Source organism: Pollicipes pollicipes, unplaced genomic scaffold (genome assembly GCF_011947565.3).
Source record: "Pollicipes pollicipes isolate AB1234 unplaced genomic scaffold, Ppol_2.1 Scaffold_2555;HRSCAF=2994_pilon_pilon_pilon, whole genome shotgun sequence".
Classification (NCBI taxonomy): domain Eukaryota; kingdom Metazoa; phylum Arthropoda; class Thecostraca; order Pollicipedomorpha; family Pollicipedidae; genus Pollicipes; species Pollicipes pollicipes.
The window spans coordinates 36,173,274-36,197,498 of NW_023596136.1; the positions used below are offsets into that span (position 1 = coordinate 36,173,274).

The window sequence follows — 24,225 nt, forward strand, 5'->3', positions numbered from 1 at the left end:
CGGAATCCGGAGAGGTTGCGATGCATTCCACCCGAAACCTTAGCGCTGGCTGTTTTGGACTACGCGCTTTGTTTTGAAATGTGAAGACGATTTTTTTGCGTGCTGTGTCTGGTGATTTCTGACATGCCCGACTCGCTAGATATTACTGCGATGACGATGCGTATTTTCCGTCATGCCTACCCGGTTTTCATGGCTTAGATCCCAAGCAACATAATCTGCCGTTTTGAAATGCTGTTCATGGTGCATTTAATGTCCGCTGACGAGTTGCAATCTCTCCTCTACTAATAACGTGTTGTTGCAAGACTGCGACAGAGTGAATCCTCTCATGGCACAATCGTCCATAGTCCCAAGGAGCTTGGTTGCAAGCGTATTTGACATGTTCGCAATGTACATGTCTTAGGCTTTCACCGATGGCGTGTGTACACGCCTCTTGCCGTGATGTGAGTGTGCCGGACATCGATGCGGTCTCGACAACGCTGTGCCACTTCCTTGCCGCTCGTGGAAAGGAGGTAACATCAGCCGCTGCCTTCCCCTTACAGAGTGCGACAGCCAAACGACGTTCTCGACCGCTTTGCGATGACGAGGATGATGATGTTGACCTAGGTTTTGGGGCACAGAACTTCTGGGCCTCCACCTTTGCCTCAACGATGCTTCATTGACGAAGTCGTCGAAGAGGGCAACAGAACATAGCGCTCCGAGCAAGAGCCTAAATGACGACGGAACACGATGCCCATCTAGCGCTGAATACACACACGAGTTAGTCATAGAGAAAAGACAAGAATGAAGTCGTGTGAGATCGACTTCACTTTCCTCCTTCGGATATGCGGGTTCCATCATACGGGTGGTGCTGAAGTTCGATGCAATGTATCGCACATAGGCCAATGAAGCCTTCTCACACCCGGCTTTAAACCAACGGCAAAGTAACCATGTACACTGCCCTCCGTTCAATGATCATTTATTGTATAGTCTTTCGAAACAAGTAGCATGCGGTTCGTGTATGTCGCGCAATTTTCAACGGGCTACGGATATAATTCCCGCCTTTCGTCATAACAAAGTACCATTTATACAGCTATAAAGTCATTATCCCGTGTGAGCAGGACATCAATTATCATATGATCTCTCCACGAACATGAGAATAGCAGATGTGCAATCTTCTCTAGACCGTGCTATTGTCTAGTACTACAATATCTTTGGTTTCGAAGCAGTTTCCTTCATGTACTGACATCAAGGGTCATAGAAAGATAACCAAATCTTCGTTGTCAGAACACTGTCGAATGGCCCCTGTTAATATTGTACGAGTGGTACAAGCTTCCGACTATATGTCGAAAGCATAGGGCTTAAACACCGTGATCTTCCACCACCCACGAAATCAGCTTTCCATCGAAACCGGGCAAGATTTCGTCGTCATTGGATATCTGAAACGGAACAAGTTCTTAATAAACACAACAGCAGTGGTTAGTTTCAGACAAAACGTTTACTTGCAACATTTACCGAAGCATGGAGCATGGCTCAGAAAGCAATAAATGTAGTAGTGAGATTACGTAATGTAAAGGGGTAAGTAATGTTTAGAAATCAGCCGCTCACGGTATCCAAAAACAACATGAATGACTTATTTCAAGGTCGTCCTCAATATAAATATTGTCAGGCAGCCAAAACAGTTATGTCTATTCATTTTTGATGCGTCCTACGTTCGTTGGAGCAATGCAAACCCATCATAAAGCACCGACTTTTTACCTATTGAAATTAAATAATGTCACGTATAGAAACTAATCCCCTCGGTAGGTCGAGCTAGGTTTAGCTGACATCTCTAAAAAAGCACTACCAGTGATGTGAGCTAAAAAAAATAGACCCCACCGCACGAAAGTTTTACTGGAACGTCCAGAGAGACATCACGGATCATCTCTTTCAGAAGAAAAAAAAGAATAGGAACATAGGAATGCAAGATAATCAGATTTTGATAACAGGAGCGTCGACTGTCACTTTCGTAGCGAGCACTGCACTTAAGCAGTGCCGTCATTTAGGCATTCCAAACACCAGGAATGAACTGAGATAGTAAGTCGCAGAGAGAAAGCTGAACACGCGTATCCAACTATCTGGAATTACTCATGCATATCATGTGTATTCGTACGAGAACTCATCTCATCTTGTGCTCATCACAGGAAGTCATAAGCTATATTCTGAAGTTGCATGAAATACATTTAGTTGCTATTCGTCCTTAGCCCATTGTCCTCAGCCCCTTGTCCTCAGTCCGCAGTTCTCAGTCCTCAATTATCAGTCCTCACCTCTTCCTTCACCATGCCGAATTCGGGATCCATGCTCTTGAAGTGGAAGCGGTAGTTTCCAGGCCTATCAAAGATCTGCTTGAAGTCGCGCAGGGTGATCTCTCCCAGCTGCTTCGGCACGGACGACAGGAACGGAGTCAGTGTCTTCTCGGTGTAGTACACCACCTGAGGGAGACAGAACATGGCGTCAGGAAGAACACACTCAATGGCATTTGGGATCGGTGAAGTAAATTCGCACATGTGAATATCCAGCGTGTGGTTGGGCAGTGATGATGTGCACATTCCCTCTATATGAAAATGATTTGTGCATACATTTCTGTTGATTTGAACGAGGAATCACGAAAATGGAAACAATGGATGCTGTTTCATCCACGCATTTTGCAGTCTCCACTATGGTGAATACCAATTCACAACAAATGGGACCTGACTTTCCACCAACTGGAGGAAACTTTATCCCATGCAATCCTACCCCACAGATGTTCCGAACGAACGCACTGCCAACACCAGCACTACCTTGGTGAATGAGTTCTGTCCCTGCAGGCTGGTGATGGGGCCCGCTTGTTGGGCGGGACCGCCTCTGGTGCTTCCACCTGTCGGCCACTCTCGGCAACTGCCAGCCGGTCGAGCACCACCCGCCACGCACTGCTCCAGGGTGTCCAGTGTGTGGTGGTTGGGATCCGACTCCCTGCGTGGGTGGGTCAGGTCAGCTAAACGGACGGCGTAACACGCTAATTAACTATAATATTTCGGGCATGAAGCACAAGAAGCGTTAATAGTCTTTGAGATCAGGTTAATTGTACGTACATGAAATGGGAAAACCAACGAGTCGCACACTCATCGTTATTATTGACTCATGCCTAAAGTTTAACAGACGAAAGCCAGCTTGTATACCGACGGTGCATCAAAAGGAAATGAACGTCTGCTGAGTCCATAACCCGACACGAGCCTTTCCGTTCATAATGTGGGTGACTGTAATCCTTTCCGCTAGTTCCACGTTACGGACAATTGCGAATTAAAACCGATGTGCTGAATTTATGTCGAGCTATAAATGGTGTGGGCAAACATCACATAATGTGGCCAGTAGAAATGTCGCTACCGGAGAGAACAGCAGTACCTGAAGTTGGCTCTCAGACTGGAGATGGCGTCTCTGAGAATCTGCATCTCTTCCCGGCCAGAGCCTCGCTGTCTGGACACGGGCGACTGCGGCGCCACCTTTCCGTTCTGCGCGGGCTGCAACGAGATAGGTAGCGTTAGCGCTCAGTGAATTACAACACTCAGTAACTTGAATGCGAAAGGAAAGACGTTTTGATGAGGCTGGTCGTCGGCAGAACGCCTCGTTCCTAGCGTTCCTTCGTGATTTCTCATAGTGATCACTGTTTTTCTGGCATGATATTATTATCGATTGAAGCTGTAGGTGTGGTGATCCGATACCGACGCACAAAGTCGTTGGATCGGTCCTAGCGCCTGAGAGGCCCCAGCCCCGAAAGAGAAACCTGTCGGAGACACAACTCTATAAAGGACAGTTCTCGCCAAGAAACACCAATGACAGCAGCAAAATTCCAGTGCAATGGCAAGCAGCTCGACCGATCGTTTGGAAAGACAGCCTCTTGGGAGAGTCAGCGCCGGCACACCTTCGCCACACGTCACAACGCCACCACGTCCCGGTCACTGACCCTGATGTTCGAGTTGGCCAGCGCCTTGATGGCATCGTCGAACTGGCTCTGCTGCAGGTGGATCGCCTTGTCCTTGTCGGCCAGCTGGCGGCGCAGCTCCTGCAGCTCGCGGTCCTGAGCGCCGAGGCGAGCTCCCAGCTCTCCCTGACGGTCAGGGATCAAATTATAGCATGGTCACAGGGTCACAGGTTAGGTCAGGTCATGCACCCTGACTCACTATTAGTCAGCGGTCAGGTCACGTAACACTCGACGCTAGCATCCCAGTGACTTGGGCTGCGATAAGGTCCATCCATTTATGTGCAGGCTGCTAGCCATGTGATCTCAGTCAAGCATCCATATGACTGAGGTACAACCAGTAATGGAACTGGCCACTGCGTGCTCGGTATCAGGGGTTCAGTGAAAGGTACGGGGCAGGCCATGCTCATCACGTAAGCGAAGACAAGTGCTGAATTTATTAGCCTCACCACGAGTAACACATTTACTCATCTCATCTCAAGTAATAAGTTCCCTCGCCTCAACACGAGTAATAACTTAAGTCGTCTCAGTAAACTCAGCAGCTGAAACAATCTGTAGCGAACACGAGTTGCTAACCCAGTTATGCCGATCAGAGACTCCTCGTCCCGGTGATGCACGTGAGGTACGCTAGATGTTTAATCTTGCCCACCGACTATGTTTCCGAATGCTTTCGGAATATGCCTGCTCACCTTTTCTGAAGCAAAGCCATGTCGTCCGAAGGCATTGCGGGGTCCCAGCTTGACGTCTTCGATCCTGCCGTCCGACTCATTCAGAATATTCTGCACGACAGACATACGCATATAGACCACAACATACACATATTGACATCAGCATACATACAGGCATCAATGTGTAGATGCCATAAGGCGGCACAGTATCGGCGGCGGATCGAGCCACTGCACGCAGAACATTCAAACCCATCGTCAGAAATGCCAGCAACACACAGCCTGCATGAGGCGTGATGTTGAACAGGTTGTAAAACATAACTTGCGTCAAGCAGGCGCGATGAGCATAACCCGTCCTTGAACACAGCCAGCTCTCGCCAGCACGGACACGAACACGCTGCGCTGCGCGATTCAGGAGCCGGATCGGACGCACCTGCTTCGCCTTGTTGAGGTCCGCCTGCAGCAGGTTGCACTTCTCGGAGGTGTTCTGCAGCCGCGACTTCAAGAAGACAAACTCGTCGGCCGTGTTGGTGCCCCGACAGTCGGAGCCCTCCTGCTGGTGTCCGTTCAGGAGCTGAGAACACGCGGTGGAGGCTGAACCAGTCGGCAGGTAGCTCTGCTGGCCAAGGTAGCACGGCAGGTAGCTCTGCTGGTCAAGGTAGCACGACAGGTGTAGCACCAGCGACCGTCAGCTGTGCGGAACGTGCCGGGTGCTGAGGTGCCCCGTTGCAGCAGTGCTGTGCGTGATTAGCTCGGCTTCCCCGGTGGCAATGACGGGGGACCTTGGAATGGGAGGATCGGCTTAACGCACATAGCCTGTGTGGTGACTGATAAGAAACTTAGCTATCATTACGTATTTCGTACGTTTGACAACACAGAGAAGATCTAAATATTTTAATAAGGATTAAGAAGTAACTATTTGATGTTTTCAGTCAGGGTGTGGGACTCATTTAGACCTTCGCTATGAACGTTGGGTCAGCCTCAGTATCACTGAGCGCTGCTGGGCCTTCTATGACCAGCAATATGTATATCAAGAATGACATCGGCCACACGAAAAAATAGCTTTTGACAATGCCGTTGTCATTGAGGCTTAGCTACTGAGGCTATATGACGTCGCCTGCCTGCCACCCTGGCAGGAAGGGCGGGTGTCACGGGGAATCGAACCCCGTACTGGCTTCCTAGGCCCACTGGATTTGAAATTCTTTTGCACTGACTTTGGAGGCAAATGGAGTTTATGCATCACGTTGCTTTCAATTTCCAGCACGACGGTAAGTTACACATGACCGCCGACATCAGGGGATGGAATCCTCCACAGAGTCAACACATGCTAAACGCACATCAAACCTGACCCGCTTCCTCTTCTGGCCGAGCCGCGTGCTTAGACGGAGGAAACCATTGAACTTTCCCCGGACAAGCTTCATGACCAGCCTGGCATCAGCGCCGTCCATCCTCAGCCGCCGCCGCCGCGGGGCAGCGCACCCCTCCACCGCACCCCTTCAGCGCACCCCTTCAGCGCACCCCGCCGCGCACTGCTCACCACCAGAGGCACGGGCTCACACTGCCGCAGCCGACCTTGTTCACCGACTCCGGCTGGATCTGGGGCGCCGGCTTTCGTCGCGTCCGGCGACTACGGTCACGCGATGCACGTTCCCATCGGTCGCAGCCGGAGGCGCCTGCAGCAGCGGCGCGAAAGCGGCGCCGCCCGCGCGCGCCACCGGCTGCGAAGCGGCCAGAGGCCACGCGCCGCGGAGTCCCCGGAAAAATGTGATTGCGACGCACTGATCAGCGCTTCTTGTGGAGATAGTCTTGTTTTAGCTATATGAGCATTATTATTGTATGTCAGACCGCTTGGATGTTATACAATATTTTCTAAGCTGCCAGGAGCCACTCAAAACTCTTCAGTGGCAGGTGGTGACGAGCGCATTTAGAATCGCTGTCTCCTGAAAACAGACGCAAATGACCAGCTATAACCTAAGTGTTTCCGTCGATGGGAACCTCAGGACGCTCATGCTTGGCCTCAGGCGTGGCTCGTTTCCCACGCCACCAACGACTAAACAGGGCCTAGGGCGGAGTTCCCAGGGATAATGACACCAAATTTGAGCTTTCACAGATGGGCACAGGTACAAAGGAAGTAGCTCTGTATTGCTAGTAATATGCAGTTGTGCTCTTTGCGGTGAATGTAATCTCCTAATGCTGCTGTTCGTTTTAGGCGACTAATGCCTCTTGAGGGGTGACACATGATGCACGGGTTTGAAGGCGGGTAAGGTTTAAAACAAATCCAGAACGACAGTGCAAGAAATTATGTCATTGCTGCTGGTGCGGACCAACGATGGCTTGGTACATTCCAGACACGCTATCTATGGATTTCACGGAGGAATTTGGGCGTAGGTTTGGGTTGTGGAAGCTTGTTTATCAGCTTGCTGCGACGCTCCTGTGACCCAGTACGCTGACGACGCCCAAATCCTTACATCCGATGCTAAACGTAGCCTTCCCCCCTCATCCAACGCATGAAAACCATCCTATCCTCCCTAGCGTCGTGGTTTTATGCCCACGGTCTGAAGCTCAACGTGTCCAAAACCTAACTCCTTCGCCTTGGCCCCAGACAGAACAACCACAGACTTTCCCCTGTCAGCGTACGGTTCGGTAAGGAGATCGTTTGGGAGAGCCTGACCGTAAACAACTTAAGTGTGCTATTTGGCCGCCACCTCAGCTGGGACGCACACGTCAGTGATGTAGTAAGAAAGCGCATCGGCGTCCTGATCAGCCTTCGCCGTCTGAGACATTTCTTTCTGTAACGAGTGCTGATGGCCATGGTGCAGGCTCTAGCTACCTCACGCGTAAGATACTGTATTTCGGTTTATGGGCGAGGTCAGCTGTTAACGAGGTCAGATTGCTTAAAGTGGTTAATGTCGTTACCAAAATAGTTACTGGCCTCCGAAAGTATGAACATGTGTCAATCGCGCGGGATGAGCTGCACTTTGCCACGCCTCGCCAAATGTGTGATGTACGATGTTATCGCTGCCCACAAAGCCAAAGGGCGAGGTGAGCCTCAAGGTGTTATCTGTTTGCTTCAAACATACGCTGACCCGCGGACCAATGACCGAACTACCCGCATGGACCATCACTTTCGCTCCCCTGGCGGTGCGCTCGGCGGTAGGACAGCGGTCCTTCGCACACCGAGCGATGTCTTTCATTAATGAGTTAGTCGCCTGTCGATGTTCGACGACTGCATTCAACAACTTTCATGCACGCTGCGAGGGCTCTTTTTGTGCGATAGGGTTATCTGGCGCTATTTGTGCGTGCGCTCATGTGCTTTTCTATCCCTTATCACTTTCCGTTGATTTTGGACATAGCGTTTTGCCTCTTACACTGATGTCACGTAATAGCCACGTACGTATGTGGAGTGTCAGGTGATATCAAGCACTAATACATATACAAATATAGATATGTCTGTATATGAGCTTTCGAATAGCATTCTGTGATAGCTAAGTTGTTGAACAATGCTTCCTGTATCTAATCGCATTTTCTTTGTTTCCCTGCTATCATCTTTGAATGCTCTTAACACCGACAAATCTTATAAAGCATCATCCATTTGTCATAATCACAGCCCATCCATCCCCGGAAACCACAAGTAGCTTTTTCCCCAGGACATCGCTACGCACGCCACCGAACCTAGCCACTAACAACAGCAGCGCCACCCGCCAGGTGCCCGACCATCAGGTAAGACACCCCATCTGGGCCGGTCAACGAGAATACACTCCCGCCAGCTGTTCACAGCCACGGTCCGAGAAGCCCCATCTGCCTGCCAGTCAACGAGAGTCGGCCATTAAAGCTGGCCAGAAGACGGCCACGCAGCCACCCGTCCCCAGCCCGTCCGCAGACCATCCACAGCCCGTCCCCAGCCCGCCCGCAGACCGACCGCCCGATACCCACCGCACGCTGCAAAACGCCGGTACGCAGCGCGCGCCGACTCATTTTCCATGATTTCGGTTTTCCCACGGTGGCGGCGCGCCGGCAGTGATGAGCTCCGGGCTGTGGACACCTCATCAGTCCTTCACCCCGGAAACGGCGACGCGCTGACGAGTGCGTCGCCCGACCATGTCCCCGAACAGACCACCGGAAAACGCGCCGGTTTGACAGTCAGCTGCGCAGGTTCTGCCACGCCGACTTTTCCATTAGTCCTGAGATCCTACGACAGAATTCAGAAATGGATCGTACGAAAAATGTGTCAGGAGATGACGTTTGTGTGAAGATTTCCACCGGGGCATCCATGCGCCATTCTGTTTTTGTTCTCTTGTCGTTGCCAGTTCGCAATAACGCCAAGTTTCGAAACGCAACCGGTGCAGGCATTTCTGTGCACATGAAAGAGTCGGTTCAACATTGACAGAAAGCCAACGGGCTGTATAAATCAGTAGCGCACTTTAAGTCGTCTGTAACAAATGCTCGACGAAAAGTGGTGCCGGAGGAGGACGGAGGATGATTCGGTAACGCCTGATCCAGCTGCATTCCGAGCACATTGCTTGATCGCATGCACAGCCACGCGCGTCATTCACTCTTGTTTCCCCATGGGGCAAGCAGATCCACTGCATCTATGCAGGTGATTCCGCCCAAACAAATGTGATCTAGCCATGCAGGGGGTGCACAGCAGTGTCACCCACCAGCCGCGACCGGCCGAAGGGGCGGCGGCGGGGCCATCGTCTCCACATCCGGCGCCGTCCGTCTCCACTGAGTTCGACGTCGCCGTCCGTGGCCGACCCCGCCGGCCGCTTCCGCCGCCGAGGCAGCTCGTCCCCAGCCCCGGTGAGAGTGCAGAACGAGTACGTACGCTCACCAACTCCTGCAGGGCGACCAGCTGGCGGCGGGCACGGCCGAGCTCCTCCAGCAGCGCGTCGTACGAAAGCGGCTCGGCCGGCGGCGGCGGCGCGCCGTACACGCGCGCCGGCGCCGGCGCCGGTCGGCTCCAGCTCTCGAGCTGGACGGAACGGCGCAGCGCTGAATGGCGCCACAGCTCGGCCGGCGGCGCCGGCGCCTCGGGCCGCGTCCAGCCGTCCGAGCGGCGCGCCGGCGTGCCGCGCAGCCACTCGGCCACCGCCTCCTCACGCGAGCGCACGATCGAGGTGGTGGGCGAGCCGTGGCTGGAGGAGCCCTCCACCTCTCCCCGGCTGCCCAGACTGCGCTCCTCAGCGTCCTCGGACGGCTTGGGCGGCCCTGCCTGGCACCGGCGGCGCGGCCGGCGCGGCGGGCCTCGAGCGTGTGTCGGGCGTCTTCGGGAGCAGGCGGCGTCCACTCATCCGGTGGATGGTGTTGTACCTGGCGATGTGAGAGGCACTGTTGCACTGATTCGTAGATACATCTTTGGAAATTGTTTCGTTAGTGCTTCAATGCCACAGCTATGCCTATCGTGATGCTGATTTGTTTATTCTGGTGACAAAGAGGAGCGAAGCCTAGACGGATGCGCAAACACGGGTTGAGCATCCGCCGCTGATGACCGCGAGAGTGCAAGTACCACACCGACCTCAGCTGCCTGTTGATTTTACAAGGGCTTAAACGGTATAGACTGTCTCTTGCGTTTAGTAATGTGAACTGCTTTAAACTCCCAGAAACGTTTGCTGACCTAAACTGGAAGCTGCCCGGGCCGCTTTTGTGTGACCGAAATGGCCCAACCTCCCGCTGGCGTTCGCCGGCACGAAAGACCTCACCTCCGCGGCAGTGACCGGCACAACAAGCTGGCACGATCTCCGCTACAATGACGGTACACTAAGATGCGTCAGCCTCGACTTCGCGCCGCCGTCCGTCAAGTTCGATGGACCTTAGCATCTCTTCGGTGACGGACACGCCGTCTGAACTCGCTGCTAACCGATGACTGAATTGACCTGAACTCGCCGCTGACCGATCACTGAACTGACCTGAGCTCGCCGCTGACCGGTGACTGAACTGACCTGAACTCGCCGCTGGTGTTCGGCGAGCTGGTGCCGGTGCTGTGCGTGGTCAGACTCTCCCAGAAGTCGAGCGCAGCGGGCCGCACGCCGTGGCGCGGTAGGCTACTGAACCCGTCCACGATCTCACGCGGCTCGCGGCCGTCCGTCTGCGTCGTGCGCGACAGTTCGGCGCCGAGCGAGGCCGGGCCCTCCTGCACGCGTGGCGGTCGGCAGCGCGGCACGTCGTAGATGCCCTCGGTGTCGGCGGCCGGCGGCAGGCGCGGCCGGTCGCCGCTGTAGCTGGCGAAGCTGTTGCTGCGCGGCAGATTCTCGTAGAGCGGCGGCCCGGGCAGGCCCCACTGGCGGCGGCCGCGCCGCTCCACCGGCCGCGCCGCAGCCGGCGCGTCGTCGTCGACACGGCTCTCGGGCGTGGCCTCGTCGCCGCCGTCGTCGCCGTCGTCGCCGCCGACGCCGGCAGCTGCCCACTGGTGACCGGCCACGCTGGGGAAGCGGCGTAGCGGCGCCACGGCCAGCGTGCCCTCCAGCAGGTGACCGATCGACTTGCGGTTCCCGGGCACGTTCAGGTTGGGCGTCGTGACGCACACGGAGAGCGCTGAGCGCTTGTTCGGCGTGCTGGGGGTGCCGGGCGTGCTCGCCGGGCCCGCGGAGCCGGTCACCGTCGCCGTCGAAGTGGAGGGTGAGGGGGCTGAGCTGGCGGCGGAGGTGGATGGGGAGGGGGTGGGGGTCACCGTGGGAGTCGTTGTTTTGGTGGGAGGGGTTGATTTCGAGGGCGTCGCTGGTGTTGCCGTCGTGCCAGCCGACGACGCTGTGAACAGGGGGAGAATGGTTTGAATAATGGAGTATCGGGTCAGCGTGAAGCGGCATCAGAACAGCTCTGAATTCAGGGCGGCGGTGCAGCGCTGAGCTGCATATGCCTTGGTTCATGTGCGACATTAACCGACAGAATATCCAGGTTAGAACACGCTCCGCTCATAAAGTGTCGGATACCATCAATCAAGTGAAGGAATGATGGCATGACATTGCAAATACTTTATTATTGTTGTTTGACGTGGGACTTGGGCGATGGTAAAACAAATTAGTGGTTTAGTATGACATGTCAAATTGCTTCAATAGAGCTGTAGTTTGATTTTGATCTATACAGTCGTTTTGGATACACACGATAGCAGTTGTATTTCGTGGCAGTTCCCACACTTTCGTGCTACTTCAAAGATTAAAACGATACTGGTATAATTCCTCAGAAATGGCGCGCGTTTTGTTTCAATGCTTTACCACGTACAGCTTCAACGGAGCTTAGCACAGCCAACCTCAAGAACTGGATTAATGAGAATGGTCTGGTTGGTATGGTTTTATGGTTTCACGTTTTTTGTAGCTTTATTGTATGATTTTTATGCTATCATTATGATATGGCTTATTATATTATTATTATTATCTTTATGCTTTTATTCTATGTATTTTTTATTTTACGGTTTTATGGCCTTATGGTTTTTATGTTTTATGGTTTAACTAGTATCGTTTTGGAGCTTCATGATTTCTGGAGAGAGACGTACAACGTATACAGAATAATATAAACATTGTGAATATCGCAGCGGTTGTCTTGGCTAACTGTGCCATTGGATAAAGGCAGCACCGCAATGAATGTAGGCACGCAATACCAGCACCGGCCCTCCATATGGCCCTGATTGAACCAACAATTTGCAGCATTGTTGCGGCGTCAACATTGAATGACTAGAAAAACAAAGACTCAATGTAAATCCGAGGGAAATGCGACAGCTTTAGAGATGCGTGACAACATTTGATTTGGTAACCCCTTTAACACGCAAAATCCTCCGCACAGGGTCAAGCGTTATAACGCACGCGTGTCGGCAGATCAACGTCATTGAAGGTCTAGCCAGAAAGCAGTCGACGGTTTCGTATCACGAGAACCTGTGCGCACACCACGTTTGACGTTTTGCACTCTTGAATGCTAAAATGTTTTCTTTGCCGCTTGTGTCAAACGACACTCATGTTTTGAGGTTTCTAGCTATTTACTCTTTGTTCGACATGAGTACCCATGTTTGTTATTTGCAGCGAACAATACAATTTTGCTCATCCGATATCAGCTGCCAAATTAACACGAATAGGTCAAGTGGCACACACCAGGAAGTATTTGAAGCCACGCTTGTGGACATGCTACTCGTATTTATGAATTGTTATACGCACTATTCCAGCACGATATTTGTGTTTTCCTGTCAGTTCAATCAACAAAGTGGCCTCTTCCTGAATAATCATGCATCATATCATGCAAACAATGCAGCGGACCGAACTATTTTTTGGATTGAACTAACCGGACATTGGGTACATTTGGCGAGTCTGCTCTGCCCAGACAGCCACGCTTTTAAATGACGCGGGCCGAAAACAGGTCCAGGTCTGGGTGGCCAGGCGTCGGAACACGATGGAAAGGAAACGGAAATGGCACTGGCACAGCTGTTGGTCGATATATGCAAGCTATCGTGAGTAATCGCACACATGCTACGGATGCGTTCGTTCTCTAACGATTTTAAGTGCTGATGTCAGATCTTGACAGCCAAAGTATGTGAGTAGAACTGTTGTATGGTGTGGGCGGCTCACTCTCTTCGAATCATAAGGCGACCATAACGCTTTCCGACGTGTTGGTGCACAAGGGTTAGGCGGGGAGGCAGCAAAGGTCGACTTTTCCGAAACTGGCCCCAACACAACACGCTGTGAGGTGTGCCGAGACAGACCAGGCAATGATAACTGCAGCCAGCACAAAGCCAGTTAATCGTATTCGCGACCAACATTCATCTAAAACATTAACATTTTGTCCCCATGCTTGCGCAATAACCACGAAAAATGCAGCATTTTCCAAACTCATCCCGCTCGTCGACTAAACTTGCGCGGCCGTGACGGAGCTGTAGCCAGTCATTACTCCAGTGACGTCATCTATAAATTTGTGGGCGTATTTACAAACATCGGTGCACCTCTGCCTGCTGAGCTTATAAAAGGAGCATATTCATATGCACTGGTACGTCCCATCGGGGTGTGCTACCCAAGGCGGCGGGCTTCATTCGTTCATGCTTTCGGGTGATTTACATGGCAATATCAGTCACGTCTGTTATCGCCCTGCCCGTCCCATGCCGTGAAAGGCATCTCGATGGCGGTGACGAGGATCCGTGCACTCCCAGCCAAAATAAGGTACGCGATTGGCTGGTTCTCTACAGCGGATTTAGCCAAACGAGGATATATCCAACGGTAGAAATAACCCAAAACATGTCATACATTGATTGAGTCACACTAAACGACACGAAATGAAGCGAGAACGTAATGCTAAGAATTGAGTTGAGCCAGACGTCGTTTCACCATTTCTAGACTGTGAGCCAATGGAAATGAACTAAAAAGTTCTGCATCTAGTTATCTCTTCAACAATCTTGAAAGAGACGGGCAACGGATTCAAAGGCCGGCCGCCCGATCAAATTGTGCCATGCGAACATGAGCAGATGTCAAAGGCTATTTTCCAAACCTGACAACCACCCACCGCCAGTCGCCCTGCCGTAAATCAGAGCGTCCTCACTCCACAAACCTCTCCAGCGCCTGCCGGCGCCGGAACCACTCCCCACGCGGCGCTCCGCGCCTGCCGCCGGCGCCGCGCACTCACACACAGCTCTGCCGGTGGCGGCGCGCCGCTTCCACTCCCTGGCGACCATCGTGGCGTGGCGAGGAGTGGCGGACCACTCGCCCGTCGTCCAGCGCCGCGCCACACCCGGCCGGCCGCGGCCGTGTAATCAGCAGTGGGGCGCGGAGCGCGCGCCGCCGCCACCCGCGCGCGCCGCCTGAGAACGCCGAAGTAACGCACCGAGATGGCGCGCCAGATGATCGCCTGTCCGTGATTAATCACCGTAACGGAGGTGGACTGTGGCGACAACGGCGGCGTGGCCAGCGCGCCGCGCGGGGCGGGCGGGGGTGAGGGAGGAGGAGACTCGAATACCGGCGTCGCAGCCTGTCGCTGGCCAGCGGATGGCTGTGCGATGCGGCGCGGTGGATCGCTGCCCCCCCCCCCCCCCCATCCCTCCGAACAGCGCGCCTGACACCGCCCCTGCCCGTGTTTTGGGGCCTGCTGATCCACTGCAGTTTGATTTACGTCCAGCGGTGCGGGCGGGCCTTATGGGCAGCGGCTGTCCGGAACTGGACGCCACGTGATTTACAATGCAGCGCCGGCGGGCGCGCGTTACCGGCCGGCCCGCCAATTCATTAGAGAGCATGTCGGCCGCTAGCCTGGCGTCAATGGGAACACGGAAGTGAGGTGTCGACCGACGATCGGCGGCTTCGACGACGCCGAGGCCATGTGCGGATGTAATCTGAAAACAATAACGCGATGTGTGCCCTCTCGGAAAAGACAACTTATCACCAATTTCCGCCGCCGGTATTGCCGGTTCTCTTGTGCCAGCACAAGTGCTAAACTGTCATGCCCTGCCATGACGTTCTGATGTCAGTTCGGAAACTTGTGCTGCAGAGATGGCGTGTCAAATGGTTATCACATGCGGAAGTGCTTAAAAAGAATGCCTCGGTCCCCAGATTGCTGGACTTCACATGTCCAGTCCGGTCATTTGAGGAGCGAGAAGGTATATTTGTCCGTGGGTAACAATTAGCCAACTTGTCTTATGCTGAATGATCTTTTATGTTTCTCGAAATGCTAGTTAATTCTTTGCTAGATTTGCTAAGTCATCCTGTCATCTGAGTTCTCCTCACCTAACTGACATCCAGCAATGCGGGAGTAAGGCTCGATGTTCCGGTCAGTTACTACGTCAGCTGTATGACATGCTTATTCAGTGTGTGTGTATATGGAACAACAGAGTGTTACCTAAAGCCATGCTATCTAAAATAGTTTCGTACTGAATTAGGCAATTTAGGTCAGAATTACGACAAATTCCGTTGGCCTTAGGTCAGGTATGAGGGCTGGACTGAGATAAAAAACAATTTGCCTTTCCATTGGAAAACCGGTTATTACGGAGTAGCTTTTGATGCTCATTTCGAGTTTCTTTATCACAGGGAGGTCAACAGACATATCATTTGGATTTCTTGAAGGTGACGAAAAATCACTTAACTAAAGTGATCCCAATTAACCTTTAATTCTTGGGAGCATAGTCATTTTTAGCACAGCTAAGACATTTTCATGTTTATCTAAGTTGAAAAATAAAAGCGATCTGGTAGGTTTTGATTACCGTGGGCTTCTAAAGGTCAAATAAGGTGATTGACCTGAAATAAAACCAGTGACCTTTTGCTTAGAACATGTATCTAGGGCAAAGGCGGTTGCGTGAGGAAGTGAAGGCGCTTCGGACATCGAGCTTGAATTTGACCGTCTGACTCTATTTGACCCCACCATGATAAACTAGCGTCTCAAAATTTGTTACAAGTGAGCTCATATATATATATATATATATATATATATATATATATATATATATATGACTGCCTTGTGACATGCTCAACACAATTTGGTTCTTAGCTTTTTAGATATTTGGAGGTAAATTGAACTCGCGAACGCGTCACATTCAACCGACCGCCCCTACGCATGTTAACGAGTTCGCACGCAGCTTCATTAGCAAAGAGCATGGAGTTACCTGCATAGATTATTAATCAGTCCACTCAATTTGCACTTGTAACAACCGGATTATTTCTAGACAGGAGCAAAGCGGCTGGGAGTTAGGAGCTAACGAATACCTGCAGCCAAACGCCGGCGAACGAGAACCGAATGATAGGTAGCAGCACTGAGGCAATGAGACAGAGGAGGTAGTTGGCGCTCCCAATATATGTATGATACATTCACCGATAGCCTATCCTGGTCAGCGGCATGCCATTGCCTGACGCATGTCTCCCAATGTCACTAGCGGTCGGCAAGATGCAAACGTAATGAGGTAGCTGGAGCTCTAATGGAGCCCGGCACTGTTCGGACGCTGCCCTGAGTGGACACAGCAGTGTCACTGGTGTCGTGCATCCTTATGCACGCCCTTTGCAGCACCAGCGTGCATAAACACCGGCCATACTACACTATCTGCGTCTCTGCAGCCGGGGTTGGAGAAGAAGTTGACCCGTGCCGTGGCCCGTGCCAGCCACCGCAGCCTGTCATCGGTGCACGTGCCGGCCCTGCGCTGCGGCAGCCTCGGTGGGCGGGGGAGCTGGTGTGGCGGCTCGCTCCACCGTTAGCTCGGCCCGCTGACCGAACGGACGCCGCCGGGCGACGGGACTCGTTAGCGACGCCGGTCCGGCCGGCTGGCGGCGCCCGGCGCTAACTGTGCGGCTCGACGGGCCGCGTCAGCTGCCGCTGCTGTCCGGCTGTCTCATGTCCGGCTGTCCGCCTGTCTCATGTCTGGCTGGCCGCCTGTCTCATGGTCCGGCTGTCCGGCTGTCTTAAGTCTGACAGGTCGGGTGTCTTAAGCTCGGCCGTTCTGCTCTTTGTCCGTCCAGCTATCCGACTGTCTCATGCCTGGCTGTCCGGCTGTCTCATGTTCGGCCGTTTTGCTGTCTCATGTCTGACTGTCCGGCTGTCCGGCTGTCTCATGTCCAGCCCTTATACTGTCCGGCTGTCAGGCTGTCCGGTGGTTTCATGCCCGTTTTTATGGCGGCCCCATTTCCAACTGTCCGGCTGTCTCACTTCCGGTTGTCCGACTGTCTCATGTCCGGCTGTTCGGCTGCTTCAAGTCTGACAGTTCGGCTGTCTTAAGTCCAGCTGTTCTGTTGTCCGCCCGTCCTCCTGTCCGATTGTATAATGTCCAGCCCTTCTGCTGTCCGGATATCAGGCTGTCCGCCGGTTCTCTAGCGGCTCCATTCCCAACTGTCCGGCTGTCACGATGCCTGTTTGTCCACCTCTCTGTCCCTTTTCTGGCTGTTACATGATGGTCCGGTGCATGGCATGCGACTGCTTGCTAGATGTGGTCTGTTGATGAGTCTGTTTTCTGACTCCCCATATTCTCACACTCTTAGTTTCTACGGCTGTCTGATGTTTGATGACTTTTTGCCGAATGCCCACTGCCTGGATGTCGGTTGTTTTCTTCTCCTGCCCACTCACCCGGCTACACACTGGAGTGTCCGACGCCTAGCGCCATGTTACTGCTAAATTGGTTCCGGCCTTTTGATCTTCGATGCCGGCGTCGGGGATCAAAATCCATTGTGGCATCAGTTGATGCAAAACTGTTTTAAAAGACCATGTATGATTATGATGACAGGTTGGCTGATCTCCGGCTACCCAGCGTCTGGTTGCCTGATGCCAGGCTGGCTGTGTGCGGACTGAGAGCTCCGGACTGAGAGCTCTCCGGAGGTTCTCGCAGGTGCTCTCTGGAGGCCCGCAGGGAGCGCTCCGACTTGTGGTTGTCCGCGGAGACGATCCCAAAGCGGACTTAGTGGACACTCTCGCCTGTTTTTAGAGCCAAATTGTGTTTTGAAGGATCCGAACACCTGCAGTCTAGCTAGCGTTGTTGACGACGGCTCCGCACCGTTGGTCTGCTTGAATCCACTTTGTTTTCAAAATGTAAATCGCTTAGATTTTCTCGGAGGGTGAGAAATAAGACTCTTGCTAAAATAAAGATGCGGAAATTATTTCGGCTTTCATAAACCTATATCCAGAGTTAAGTATATTGGTTGCAGTTATTCCCACCTCTAGAGCATGAATGCGGGTCACCAGTTATGCAGCGTACCGGTAATTCGACATTAGTTTGTTTTGGGTTTTTGGATTAGAACCCTTTGGACCAGAAATAATTATTTCAAGGCTATGGGATGAAAACAAAATATTAACGGTGGAGCAGACTCTCAGGCGCCTGGGGGGCCAGCCGCCAGGCTTTAATCCGCGCGTGCGCGCTGGGTACCCTCTCGGGGTTTCCCTGCCCACGGGGCTCTCGGCCCACCCGTGGCTGATGCATGCAGCCTGCCCCGGACTAGCGGGGTGTCGAGAGGATAGAGGATAAAACGAGGAAGAGGATTAGAGGGACGGATAATTGTACATTAATCAGCAGAAACTGAATTCTTTAACATTGGTCATTTTCTCCGCTGTTCCAAGCCACCAAAACTAAAAGCTATATCAATCTTAGATAGAATCAGTCATTTCATAAAATAATAGTGCTGCCACCTATAGACGGTTGTTCGAACTTTGCATTATTCGATATATATCCTAGGAGACGTCGTTTCGACAATGTATTAGAGTCCTGTACCAAAATTTCAAACAGTAGAATTTTAGATCTATACGTGATCCTAACAAGTTAAGGAAAATTTTGTTTTCTGGACGTTCAGTGCAAACTATTCTAATTCATCTCCGAATCATCGAATAAGTCGATCATGCAGGTCGTTTCACAATAACAGGGTATGATAATAACTCATAGCGTTATCGCGCACACTAAATTCCTGTTATCACCTTCAAATAACATGCCCGACCAGCCAACCACGCACCGTGATCTGTGAGGAATGAGCAAAAATGATAGCAAGGCAAGTAGTAGTGACGCGGTTTTCAAGTTTCGTCTCGCCTCCAGTAGGTGTCTTACCTGTCGTTCCCGTTTTCTCGGTGGTGGCGCCACTGTCGTAAGGCGATGTTCGGACGCTCTGAGGCTTGTAGTGCGCGGCCAACGCCAAAATCAGCCTCATCACCGCTTTCAGATTGCCCTCGATGACCTCTTTGCTGCCGACGTGATGCATGCGGATTCTTTTAGCGGCCATAAACTGAGGGAAAACCCATTGTGTTAGCAATGACTCTCTCAAAGGAATAATGCTATAGCAGCTTAGCAGTTCCTGCCTGCACTGTAAAACGATCCCAGCAGCGTGCAGCGTAGCAATACACGAAAACAATACAGATAATGTGCTCTGATTTAACACTTTAGCCTGGATTCCGGCGACACCCCATTTATTCGAGGAATACTGCGTATATGGGCCATGAGTAGGCTCGCTCAAATACCCAGTCCCGTCAGAGCACCAGGTTCATGTCCAGAAGACGTTCCCTGTGCGGGCCAAGTGTCAGAAGGGCAAGAACCCCAGCTGCCTGTCGGCTTGTCCCACCAGTCCCCACTCTTATCCGTCCCACTGCCCTGAAATGGCCACTGCTGTCCGAGCCAGGGCTCTAATCTAAACCAGATTAAACAATGCACGCATACTAAAATACAGACGCGTAAAACAGGCTGGCACCAATGAGAAACAACCCTGAAACAGGAGAGATGCCAGCGCTGCCCGTCTTACCTGAAGCACTCGCTCCACGTTCTCTCTCATCATCTGAGCCGTTTCCGGTAGGCGATGGATTCCGACGATCTTCTCACCCGCTGGAAACAAACAAAGTTGGACGTCATGATTGACATGACATGACATGACATCACATGATACGAAAGACGGCATGGTTAGGCTCAACACTCACGCGCTGCAGGTGCAGGACCAATGGAAGCGAGACCGCGCTAGAAGAGCTTGATAATGCAGCGACATAAAGTACCTCATATAACCAGAAAAAAAACACATTGGATCAACAAGAGACATCTCCTGCACTATCACGCTAAACTGGAGGATATGTCTTTATGAGATCAGGTACCGGACAGGTGACATGGGAACGGCTACGATGTGAGGATGAAAGGCAAAGGTTTATGATCAAGGGTGGCTGAGGCAAAGAAGTTCAGGGCACACTGATCACTGAGAGCCACTATCATCAAATCACGAGGGCGATGGCATGAAAGATCAGGTGGTAGTAACAGTAGAAACTACGGCCCACGCTTAACACAATAATTGGTGAAATACAGATCTCTTCGGGTTGTGGCGCTCCTTTCCACCAGACTAGGTCTGTTGTGCTTCTGTAAAGTGTGTGTATGGAAACATTATTTGCTGCGGCGCACGAACGTAGTCCCAGCAATGTGAATATTTCTATAAATGACACTTGCTGATAAGCTGTTCTCTTGCAGGCTGAAATTTAATGCATGTGTTCCAAGGCAGCGTAGCGTTATGGCATACACAATATGTGATGTGAAGTGTTATGTTTTAAATAATCAACCCTGTTTAACGCACTAGAGGTGACTGGTAAGTAGCTTTATTAAAGAAGAGAAACATATCCAGCCAACCGAACTGCAGTTTTTGTAACCATAACAGTGTTGGAAACGTCGAGATTTTCGTGATAATATCACTGCTTGCTTTAATCATTCTTTATGCTGTACCTCCTGGTGTAACGAAGATCGGTTGGCCGGTTATTTACAACACAAGGGCCAGAAGCTAAATGTCTTTTTACTCATATGAAGTTGCGATCACTTCGTTCAGCATTTCCCCCTCCGAGTGGCAGATCTTGAAGGATTTATTTTAAAAAAAGCCTAATTTCCCTATGGGCTACAAATTATGTCGCAATGGCGCAGTCTATCGTCATGAAAACGTTTCCAAAGCAAAATATAGTACCACACATTGCTCTGCTCATTGTTAACTTTACGCCGTGTTGGAGAATCAATCTTCCTGAGCTATTTTTAAAATGCGCTACCACAAACTGAAGTGATATGTCTGCTTGGAGAGGACGTGCGATGGAGTGATCATGAACGATGTCTTTTACTTTTGTGGATTTAGCGAAGCAGCGGCAAACAAACTGCGAAGACCAAGTATGGAGTGTATACATGACTTCCACTACCACGATCACTCACCGAACCCACAGCTTTTTGCTACTGAGCTGCATGCCTCGCCAAAGAAGCTTTCGAAGCGTACAGGGCTATATAAGGCATCGCACTACTTTAATCTACATACAGTTCACTAGGTATCGTGAACGACTGACGCCCTAACATGGAGAGGGTGTGGAGCAAGCGGGGGGCTTTATAATAAAAATTTCAAATTCAATGGCAAAGCTGCATAAGATCAGCGGTCAGAGCATCGTTTAAAGTCGCGCCCTGGCACGATCCGTGGCCAGCTGGACCGGCAGCACCTCCACCCCCAACCGGCGGAATCCGGCTTAAGCAGCCAAGCCCGCATAGCTGGCCCGATCCCCCTGCACGCGCGCCGGGCTGGGCCCTTTACTACGGAATGCTATGGGTTCGTGCAGACTCCGTCTGCCGCCGAACTGTCTGCGGACGGTATGCGATCGGCGAGCCTCCGCCGGCTCCACACGTGCCGCGCGCTCACCCTTTTACTGCGGAATGTTGTCCGCCTCCGCCGGCGTGTCTCCTCGCGGCGCAATAAGGCCGTCTCCATTACTCGGCGACCCACGGCGGCGCGGCGCCCGCTTCCCACGGACAGGTTCGGGAGGCGGGCCACCAGGGGGCCTTCCCAGCGGTCGCCGCGTCAATTTGTCCCATTCAGTGGACGACCTCGGCGAGGTCAGGCCACAAACGGCCTCGGCGGCTGGTGGGGTGAGCCGATCGGGCGCCGGGGCCCGCGCACAATCGCCCGCTGTCGACAACAAGCTCGTCTGATTGCTATTGTGAACGCCGCTGCCGGGCTGGCCGGCGGCGGCGGACGGCCAGCACAACGGCTCGTAAACACACCGGTCAATTCGGGGCGGCTCCCGGCTCAGTGGGCTCGATCTCGGCGTGTCCCGTACGATCTGTAGGGGACCGCCGTGCGTGCGTGCTCCTGTGTTTGTGAGGGTTTAAGTGGCGGTAAAATGACGCTCAGGCGGCTCCACTCATGCGTCTCAGGACAGAGTGTCTAATGAAGTGCTCAGGCCCTGACAGTTTGATCTCTGTCTGATCTCTGTAGATCTATCAATGACAGACGCGCCCACAAGCAGGCGGCCCAAGTGGCTCAAGTGACTCACCACACGGACGTGCGGGGCGGGCATTCCCATATATGTGGAGCGGTCGGCTCGGCCTCGTGCCCAGTAAGCCGCGGCCGTCGCGCCGTGCCCGCGACGGCGCTGCACCGCCGGCGCCGTGCCCGCGACAGTGCTGCGCCGCCGGATCATCCGCCTATTCTGCAGCTCCAGGGGGAGTGCGGCACACCCACTTCCGCTGACGGCTCAGCCACAGGCGGCGCAGCAGGGACAGGGGGAGGGGAGAGGGGGTGGTTAGCAAAGAGACAGCTGCCCCCCCTCTGCCGGCTGACAGGGGGGTAAAGACATGTTTCTGCCCCCCCCCGCCCCCCGACCAAAAAATGGGTGATTTCCTAAACTAGAGGCCGTGTAGCTACCTGCAGGTTGCGAAAAACTAGATCAAGGAATCCTCCACAGCTGAGCCAGAGAGTAATAAATCGGGCTCAGTGGACCATTTTCAACATAAAGAGGCCAGGCTTCTGGAGAGGCCACCTTTATGAAGCAGGTAGCTCACGCACTAGATCAGGAGGCCCATTGTTGTGTGAAGGGAAGTATCTCATCATTTTTGCACATTTCAGTTATGGTTACAAAGGCCGCGTTCTAGTTGATTAGAATTAACAGTTTTCTCAAAATCCCTCTGAATGGCTCAGAATATCGATTTGAAGTAGCCGCTGACGCGGGAAAAATATCATTTGGCTCTCTGCTCACCACCATGAAAGAAATATATTCTATTTCCATCGTTTTTTCCGTCGTGCGTGTTCTATAACGTTGGCAGCACACTAGTGTAGCAAAATGTAATAAACGCTACGAAAACTTGATACATACTGTTTAGACAGAGGGGTGTGTGAACATGAAGCCGTTATCACGCGAATTCAACAAAATGTTTTATTATAGTTTTGATTTCTCCCTCATGGCGTTTACCACTGGTTCTTTTCGAGGCACACTTTGGCTTTGGGAATGGGAGTGTCATCTGATCCATGTGACACACTGGTTCAAACTCCAAACAATTTCTCGGTGACAGGCCCTTGCCCAGCAGGCCAAACGCAAACGTTCTTTTGTTTGAACCAGTGTAGAGGTGCGCACGGCCATTGTCATGAGGACGGTGGTCGCAACCGCAGCGATGAAGCGCAGGAGCACTGGATACGCTGTTGCAAAGCGTAGACAGTGTAGACTAAAAAATAATTAAGATTGATATCCTCATTGCGTCTTGACGGTGCCGCGATGGCAGTATGCCGTGCTTTTATGAGACGTAGCTAGGCCTGAAGTTTCACTAGGGCATGTTTTTCTTCAAAATGTGCCCCAAAGGTGGAGCACTCCCTTTGAGCGGGCCGCTTGGCTGTCTCTGGCCCCGTCACAGACTAAGAGCCGCCCCTTTCATGCATCAGATGGCCGCGGTTTCTAATGATTATGCCCTGATTTAGGATATCGAGGCCCCTTAGACGGATTTGGAGGCCCCTTTGTGAACCGAAAGCACCCCGTTCTGGATTAATATACCCCTCTAAGCATCAGAAGCCTCTTTTGTGGAACAGAAAGCCCAGATTTAGGTTAGCGATAGCCTAAACGGTTAATTCTGGATAATTGGCCCGCAATCACGATTTTTGAATTTATAAGGAAACACGTGCCATCGGTGCCCTTCTACCTTGAATACGACACTACTCAGGAGGTCACCCTCTGAAGAGGCCGCATTTTATCCAGAAGGCCCGCTGTAAAATCCTGCCCCCCTTCGAACTCAAATCCGTGATGCCGCCGTGGGCGAAGCACATTCTAACCTCCCTGCCTTTATATTTATATTTATTTGTCCGCACAGAGTCCAGCAGTCTGATGTCTGACCAATTCATGTCGGATTGTCTAATGCCAAGCCATCTGTTTGGCTGTATCATACCGTTTAACCTCCCGTCCAACCTTCATGGTCACCTCGCTCGC

The 24,225-nt window shown here is 52.2% G+C and overlaps 1 protein-coding gene across 1 annotated transcript in view; it reads right to left on the reverse strand.

Annotated features, from left to right (window-relative positions):
- Positions 1-1,057: 1,057 nt before the first annotated feature.
- Positions 1,058-24,225, reverse strand: part of LOC119100808 (uncharacterized) — a 39,049-nt gene continuing 15,881 nt past the window's right edge. Inside the window, exons 3-14 of the mRNA XM_037223955.1 lie at positions 19,782-19,861; positions 19,097-19,271; positions 10,956-11,379; positions 10,575-10,868; positions 9,848-9,945; positions 6,193-6,308; positions 5,069-5,209; positions 3,956-4,099; positions 3,397-3,512; positions 2,796-2,967; positions 2,283-2,447; positions 1,058-1,415 (exon numbers count right to left, since the gene is read on the reverse strand). Coding sequence (XP_037079850.1) covers positions 1,338-1,415; positions 2,283-2,447; positions 2,796-2,967; positions 3,397-3,512; positions 3,956-4,099; positions 5,069-5,209; positions 6,193-6,308; positions 9,848-9,945; positions 10,575-10,868; positions 10,956-11,379; positions 19,097-19,271; positions 19,782-19,861 — 2,003 coding nt within the window. The 3' untranslated portion in view covers positions 1,058-1,337. The remainder of the gene's footprint in view (positions 1,416-2,282; positions 2,448-2,795; positions 2,968-3,396; positions 3,513-3,955; positions 4,100-5,068; positions 5,210-6,192; positions 6,309-9,847; positions 9,946-10,574; positions 10,869-10,955; positions 11,380-19,096; positions 19,272-19,781; positions 19,862-24,225) is intronic.